General features: G+C 40.5%; 1 protein-coding gene across 6 annotated transcripts in view; it reads left to right on the top strand.

The window, feature by feature from the left end:
* RYR2 (ryanodine receptor 2) overlaps positions 1,458–8,740 on the top strand; it is a 364,829-nt gene continuing 357,546 nt past the window's right edge. For all 6 annotated transcript variants that reach the window (XM_021391077.1, XM_021391074.1, XM_021391073.1 and 3 more), the window contains exon 1: positions 1,458–1,656. In XM_021391077.1, coding sequence (XP_021246752.1) covers positions 1,609–1,656 — 48 coding nt within the window. In that variant the 5' untranslated portion in view covers positions 1,458–1,608. The remainder of the gene's footprint in view (positions 1,657–8,740) is intronic.

The following is an 8,740-nucleotide window of genomic DNA, read 5'->3' as shown; positions in this document are numbered from 1 at the left end:
CACCAGTTCCGAGAACAAACTTCATTATGTCATAATGTTGTACTGAAAACTGTACAAACTGTTTCAGTCAATGATGTCATAGTAAACTATTTATAGTTTTTTCTTTCCTTTTTTTCCTCTTTCTTTAATATGTCCCTGCCTTACATGCAGCAAATTGAGCAGGCATCTCAGCCACCACTCACCTTCAGACCAACATGGAAAGTATCCTCTGTGTTCTATGATTGAAACAAGAACTGGATCCTGTTAAAATGATGTGAGGTGACCCTTACATTCACATGAAAAAGCATTTGCAAATTGCTGTGTGAAACTGACCTACTCTGTAAGTGGAATAAAGTGCATTCAAAATGTTATTTGCTCAGTGCACCTTTTTGAAATGTGGTTTTGTAAAGATTCAGACTGAAGACTTTTCTCCTAGTTTGTTTCAAGAAATATCTTTCAACCTTTATCATTTGGAGGAAGGGATATTCAAGAGGTTTGAGTATTGTAACGGTATGAAATGTATTTTCTTCACTATTTTATCATACCTAGAAAAAAATACTTTCCATCAAGAATAGGTTTGAGAGGTAAAAATCTCTTGAAGTCATCAGTAAATGAAAACAGAAAATTATAAAGGAACTGATTAAGTGATCAACCCTGGAGTTCATCTGTAGAACCTTTGGTTCTGTTCTACAGGCCTCGTGGATCTTGGATGCCTTTGCAGTTTCCAATCTGTCAGAAGAACAGTTTAGCCACTGCTGCCAAAATCGCTGCAGAAATTTTAGTATTACTTTTTCACAATGCCTTTGAACAGTGTAAAGTTAAAGACAGCGAGTATGGCTTCTCAGCAATCTCTTGGTTACCACCATGCCTTCTGTTTAACAACATTATTGTGATTTCATTATGTTTACTGGTTATGGTTCTTCAAAAGCCTTCTGCAGACACGCACCTTTCAGACACATCACTGTCAATGATATGATATTCATTTTAATATTTTCTAAGCTTCTCTCCTGTCCTTACCTCATGATTGCACCACATGAGCAAAACTTCTCTGCTACGTATTTACTCCAGAGCGCTACTGATGCTGGGGTTGCAGTTCTTCAGGGCTGCCAAACTCCTCTCTCTGCTGGAGGCCTGGTTTCCACGCCAATAGGAATAAAGTGCGGACTGCGCAAATGCTCACTAGAGATGCGCACTCATTCACAGTGGTGACCCTCCGCTGTACCCGTGGCAGCACACGCTAGCCGCCCTTCGAGTAACGACAGTTTTAAAGCCTGTTACTGACCTCGCATTAACCACACTCCCACGTTCCGAGGCCGACACCCGCCGAAGCCACGCCGTGCATGCGCACCTCCGCGGAGCAGCCAGCAAGGGGCGCTGGGCTCGGCGCGCGGAGGGAGCGGGTTGCGGATCACCTGCAGCAGCGGGGGGGGTTCGGGAGCTCCGCCCTCCCTCCCGCGGTTAATCGCATTCCCCTCCGCCCGTAGCAGGCATTGGCGGCGCGGCGGCAGGCAGAGCGGTCCACCTGCGGCAGGCGCGCGGGCACCCGCACCCCGCTCGCTCCCAGCCGCAGAGCGGTGCGGTGCAGTGCGGCCGTGAGCAGCCTCCGGGAGGAGAGAGAGAGGGGGAGCCATGGCCGAAGGGGGCGAGGGCGAGGACGAGATCCAGTTCCTGCGAACAGTAAGTGCCGTGCCGGCGTGGGGCAGGGGATCGCGGGTTGAGGGCGGCCGGGGGCGATGCCCTGAGGAGAGCTGAGGAGGGACGCCTTGTGGAGGGGCGGGGAGGCGGGGGGCAGCAGAGGGAGCCCCGCCAGGGCATTGCTCTCCGCTGGGCATCCTGTGTCCCCGGCCCGAGGGCGTTGGGGAGCGAATAACCGCCGGCTCCGCTTGACGGGGCTGGGAGGAGAGGGTGACGGTGTGGAGGCGGCGGTGCGGGGGCATGAGGTGGGGGGAGGTGCGTGCTGGACGCCCCCGCCGCCTCGCCGAGTATCTGAGCGCGGCTCCCGCCCGCCGCTGTGCTCGCGTACTGCGGATACTCACCAGGCTGCGCTCCCGCCTTGGGGGGTTGCAACCGCGCTCCTTCTGCAACAGCAGAATTAAACAAATCACCTCTCCCCTCGCGCCTCCCCACCCCAGCAAGGTGCCCACTAACTTGCAGGCGTTCTCCTCGCTGAGCACGGACTAATACAGCTTTTCTTTCTTTCTTTCTTTCTTTCTTTTTTTTTTTTTTTGGTGTGAGCATCCTCGGTCCAAAGCTTGTAAAGGCGCTAGAGCATTTCTTCTCGAGTTTAGTTAATTCGTCAGGAGCGCTGCGCTTCGTGCTTTCCCGGGTTATTTTTCCTCATGCAATGCTTTGTTTACCTTCTGGGACATCTCCCAAGTGCTGTTTATAGGTGCGATCCTAGTAAGTTTTGGAGATGGGTGTTTTTGAACGGTGCAGTATACAAACCCTGTCACAGTTCTAGGAAAAATTGCTGAGGCATCTGTTACGTAGTGATAGAGACTCTGTAATGATGTGGTAAGATCTATTTTCCTTTTTTTTTTAGTGCAGTCCAACGTAAGAAATGTTAATGACTGGTGTGTAACAACAAAATGCATTTAAAAAGGATGGGAAAGCAAATTGCACAGCCTGTGCAAAGCACTTCACGTGCCGTTTGCAGCATTATGGATCCTAGATCTCAATCTTCTTGTGTTTTTTTTTCAGTCAGAAGCTAGACAGTAATAGACATACATCCTGTTATAATAACAGTTATTATTTTTGTTTTGACTTCTTGGAAACTGTGGTTATACAGGGAGGAATACAGCTGTTATGCAACACTAGCATGAAAACTGTCAACTTTTTTTTCCTCTCGCTATTATTCGATTTCTATTCTAGTGTTGTGTAACACTTAAAGACAAACCAGAAAATACTTTTTTTGAAAGAAAAGGTGTCAACCCAATTTGTAAGTATTATTGTTTGTCCTCTTACTGCAAAATGCTTTTCAAGTACTTGTGCTGTCACAGGCTTACTGCAGGTCTCTGTGTTAGGCTTAGCTCATGGAAGTGCTGTTATCTGAATGCTTAATAGAGAAAGCAAAGCTGTGGACATGATAATACTGCTGTGCACATATAGAGTAGTGTTGAACTATAGCACCTGCCAGCAGCAGCATATTATGTAAAACAACACCCCTGATAATGTGTGTCAAGCTTAATAGAGGTCTGGCCAACGCAGCCTTAGACCATACTTAAAAAAATTTGTAGAATGTTGTACTGATGGAAATGACCTTGAACATGATAAACTGAGGCACAGGGGAATTCATGTAGTGAAATAATGAGAGACCTGAGAAATAGCCTTTTCACATGAAGTTTTTGAACCTCTCATCTGTAGTTATACATAAGTAATAATTTGGAACTTCTCTTTTCCTTGCACTTTGTTGAAGTTATGATCGTGGCTTGGAAAAGTCGATTACTTTAAGATGTAGTCTCAGTGTTTCAGTTCTTCTGTCCTTAAAGTTTGGTTTAGTACTCTCTAGAGGTATTAGATACACATGCCTTTCTGAATGACGGTGATAGAAAGCACTGTAAATCAAATGTTACCTGACAATTGCTGCAGTTTCTCCTTTTAGTTATTTATTTTTGAAAAAGTAATTAGGGACAGATGGATTCATGAATGGTTTGGTAGTTAAATTGGAACACATCAAAGAACATCTTAGACAAGCAAAAAACCTTTCTCTGCTTTGAATACCTTAATCATGATATCTGTAGGCCTGCTACGTATAAATAGTGTTCTTTGAATTTTCTTCTTTTGATTGGTCTGGATAAACTTTCTGAAAATATGGGTTCTCTCTCTGACACTTCAAAATATCTGTAATATCTTCAATTTTCTCTGGAATTTAAATACAATTAAAAAAATTTTTTTCAAGACAAATATGAGACTTTCTTCAATCAAAAGATTCCTTTTATTGTAGTTAGCTACTAAGCTGAATTTGTATTTGCCATCTATGTGTTGATATATATATATATATGTATATGTATATATATACACATATGTAAAACTTCAGTTTTTGCACGTTCCTGCTTTACTTAGTGATTCCTCTCCTTTTGGTGCTTTTTTTTTTTTTTAAATGAGGTGGCATCATGCATTTCCTCCTACAAATTTGCTGCTAGGGTGCCTTATGTTTCTCTTTGGAACAAATTGAGTTTGACGTGTCACTTCTGAAGAGTAAACGCAACTTGTTAATGCTCTGGACTTCTGGAAACATCAGTCTGTATACTGGTTGAGATGACTTCAGATAAACTGGAATTCAGCTCTCCTTAAGGAGGTCTTGTATAGTCACATGAGTTACATGCTTCTCCATTGACAGTAGTCTCCTTTGTTTGCTGAATATTGTGTGGAGGTAGTTTTATATTATATGTATACCCTTTAAGGCTTGGACGTATGTTACTGTGACTTTCCCCACTGAAAGCATGCGTGCTGTGTAACGAGAGTGAAGAGGAGTGAGTATCGTGCCTTTGCTTGTTTAAGTTGTGTGTCTGGGGGATGGCTACTTCCCCGTGCAGGATTTCTTTTTTTTTTTTTTTTTTTTTAAATATTTGGAAGAAGAAAGATGTGTCCACAATAAATTTTAATTGTTTAGTGTTCAAGAATGTGAACAACTTGTAATTAACAGGGAAGTGACCTATTTGTTTTTTCTTCACTTGCCTGAAGTTAAAATAATTCAGAGTTCCATGAAAGAACGTAATGTGTTTTTGGCAACGTTCAAAGGCTCCTTCTGTAATTTGTATGTGCAAGGAATGTTTTTTAAGTGCAGAGCCCCTGTAAAGAAAGGGCTTTGTCTGGAGGGTGTTTGTAAGCCAAGGATGGAGTTAAACCAGTTGCATTATTTATATAAAACACTGCCTAGGAGTATCTTGTACATTGGTTAAAGGTGTTCTGAGTTTTGGAAGTTATCTTGTAACTAGAAGAGATGAGAAATGTTGTAATGTACCTATTAGAGCTGGTGATGTTCCTGATAGCAGTATATATGGTTTTCTGGAGCTGTGGAATTTCTTGCATTAAAGACAAGTGTTCTTGTTGTTGTTTATGGTAGGTGATATCATCAAGGCACATTGAAGTGAGGCTGACAGGGTTACAGTCTTCTTCACTGTCTCTGCCTGTCAGAAAACAGGAACAAAGTCAGTGTAAGCATTTTCCCCAGGTCTCTTGGAGTTTATATCTTCTGTTTATTTCTCTTTTTTTTTCTTTCATTTTTTTTTTCCCCCAAGATTGGAATACTGACGTTCTCCCTTGTGCTCTATGCTGCTGTTTTCTTTCTTCTTTTTTTTTTTTTTCTCTCAACCCTCATTTGTTTAGTAGTGTCTCTTGCTGTTGTGAATATATTTTGTGCTGCTTTATCTTCTACATGAACTGTTCTGAGTGCGACTGTCTGAGGGAAGCGTAAAGATACTTTCCAACACTGGAAATGTACTTTTAAATGAAGTTGAATATTATTTGTGTTTGATGTGGAAAAAATTTTATTAACTCAGTGCTGGGATTTAGTACTTCAGATAATAAAATAATAGAATTTATGGAAGAGAATTTCTCTTCTCAGAATTGAAGAATGTGGTTTAAATGTGATCACATTTGAAGAAAAGGAGTGCTGTGATTCCAGAATCACTTGTGTTGTAAATGTTTTTCATTATAAGCAGCATTTAAACAAGGAACGTCACTCCAAATCTGATTAAAAATCATATGCTTAGCCCATCACAAATGAAGATATTGTGGAACTACAGTACAAAGAAGGCACCTGGGCAAAGGAGATGTTAAAATTATTGTAAAACAATAAATAATGAAATATAAGAATTGTTATGTGTATCAGAAATGAATTTTCCTTTTTTTTTTTTTCTTGATGCTTTTCATACACTGCTCATCTCTAAAGAATTTCGTAATATATATAATATATTAGGTTCTGGTGGCTGCAGTCATCAAATATACAAACACAGCTGACAGCATACACTGAGGAGAATGCTAAGAAACAACCTTGGATATTAGGAACAATTGTAGATGGAAATAACATTAAAAAACACATTGGCTACCCTTTGTTTATCTTAATAAGCATTCTGTGTAACTATCAGTATGTGACTTGCAAGGATTCACCAGGGACTGGCACAAGAGACCACTGTTTAACAGCTCATGTGAGGAATGGCGTGCCTGTGATTGCAGCATCTGTACCTTCCTCACTAAGGCACCGCACTGCAGTATGGATACTGAATATGATCTCAAATTCTATTTTGGAATTGAGCTGGACAGACAGTAATTAATGCATTTTAGCTAGGACATATACTCCATTTCTTACTTGGGAATTGTGTCAATGTTTTGCATCCAAATGTTCTAATTCCAAGATTGTTAGACAGGAATTTTGTACCACCATTAGGATGACATTACTGGATGAAATCAGTTGTTTTGCCTTATACTGTCTTGTCCAGTGTTCTGCATCTGGAGGTCGTCTGTGAGAAAGAGGCTAAAGCAGCTCTGTGGTGAGCAGTTGGCCCACCAGAGAGAGAAGTTTCTTGCTAGCCCTTTGAGTTGCTTGGTTTGTGTTTTGATGCATAGAGAGCTTCTCTTCCTTTCAGTGTCTGAAGATGCGTTGATGAATGCTGCTTCTTAGTATTGTGAAGGTCTGAGGGAAAATCTGTCACAGGAACTTAAGCTGTGGAAAGGCTGTACAGGGAGAATTCCAGTGTGAACGCTGGTTAACTTCTGACTGTAGGTTTAGCACATCTCAAGGTCTACATCTGCCTTTGACTTCTTTATTTTAGTGCTATAGGCATTTTTTTAAAGGTGGTTTTCCTACTGCATAGTTGCATGAGAAGTGCATGGGATGATTTTAATTAAGGAAAGTATGCCGGTTGTTCTTACTGAAAGATAAGGATGTGTTGAAGTATTTCTCTATCAACATTAAAAAATAAATAAATAGGAAAGAGTGCTGCATCCAGAAAGTACATGAATTAAATTGGAAATCAGAGATCTTTTCCTACTGCTTTTCTTTATGTTTATGGATGCTTTGTATTAAAACTATTTTTTTTCTAAACTCTACACAAACTTATGTTCAAATTTATTAAATTGGCAAAAAAAAATTAAACTTGGCTGTATGCAGACACCAAAAGAGAGGTTAAAAACTGTGTATGCGTATGCACTCAGGTTTCCTGTACTTTCTGATTAAAACTTCAGTGACATAAATTTGTTCAGTATTATTTGATGTCATAGTACTAGTACATAAATAATAATCTTGGCTGAGCTGGTAAATGGACACAATTTTAAATGAGTTAATGAAAGAAGTTTTAATTTTTCTTAGCATGATGTGATTTGAATTGTGATTGATTAAGATTAAATAGGCCAGCAATGTACTTTCCATATTGTCTAAATATTTTTTTCTTAATCTGTCTTCAAAATGAGTTGCCTCTTTAGTTATTAGCAAATAATTATTTGGAAATGCTATAAAGAAGTCTTATAGAATGCTCTGCTTAGTAGTAAGTATGTACGTTTGCTGCCATATGTTTATGTTGATTTGCTAAAATAAATTAGTCAAATGAACAAAATATTCTTATAGCACTACTTGTTTTTTTAAAAAATAAAACAACAAAAAAAGTTATTTTGTTGATTTGTGATGGATTTCATGGTTGCCATGGGTTAATGAAGTGTTCCAGGTCTCTCAACTCAGATCCTGCTGAAGGCAGAACTGTTGACTTCAATGGAACCAGGTTTTCAGCTCCAGACCTGGACTGCAGGCAGACTGGCTAGAAGTTTGTGTGTGTTAGTTGTTACAATGTAAATGCAGATTTGCTTCTGAAAATGATGAAACTTGGGAAAGATTCAGCCTTTGTTTGGAATTGCTCCTAGCTATGACATCGCTAAGAGATTTTCTTTGTAGCTTATCTGATGAATCTTTTAGTTCAGCACGTCTGGGAAATTAAGCTCCATGAATATTTGGAGATGACTGTTCCTTTCATGATACTAAAGAGAATAAAATTACAGCAGTTCTGTTTGCGTTTTGTATTGGTGAGGGGCTTGTTCCTTTATGTATAATCAAGAAGAATTTTGCTATTGATTGCAAGGGGACAGTTCCTTAAAAGAATAAATTGTCATGACAAATAATCACTAGGGGTGAATGAATCATGATTTCCTGTTAATAGGATTCTAGGCTTCATTTCTGAACAAAAGTACTCTCCTCTTTTGCGAGGAAAGTTCTGTATCACTTCAGTGGGAGTTATTACTGGAGTATTCTTAAAAACTACTAGAAGCCGAACTCTGGCTTGATTGAGCTACTTGGTTTGAGTTTTGTGTGGGAGCATTGAGTGTAGGTGAGTAGAAGCAATAATTACTGAAGTAGATAATCAAGGCACTCTGATTGTTGAGTGTGTCCAGAGAAGGGCCACAAAGATGATCGGACAGCTGAAGCATTTTTCTTACAAACAAAAGCTGAGGCAGCTGGTCGTCTTCAGCCTGAAGAAGTGAAGACTGCAGGGAGACTCATTACAGCCTTCCGGCACTTAAAGGGAGCTTATAAAAAAGATGGAGAGCAACTTTTTATGTAGTCTGATGGTGACAGGACAAAGGGGAATGGTTTTAAGCTAAAAGAAAGCAGATAGATGTTAGATGTTAGGAGGAAATTCTTTACTCAAAAGGTGATGAGGCACTACTGCATGTTGCCCAGAGAAGCTGTGTGAATGCTCCATCCCTGGAGACGCTCAAGACCAGGCTGGATGGGGCCCTGGGCAGCCTGAGCTGGTGGGTTGCCACCCTGCCC

Source organism: Numida meleagris, chromosome 3 (assembly GCF_002078875.1).
Source record: "Numida meleagris isolate 19003 breed g44 Domestic line chromosome 3, NumMel1.0, whole genome shotgun sequence".
NCBI lineage: Eukaryota > Metazoa > Chordata > Aves > Galliformes > Numididae > Numida > Numida meleagris.
Note: the sequence above shows the minus strand (reverse complement) of the source record. Positions and strands in the feature narration are given on the sequence as shown.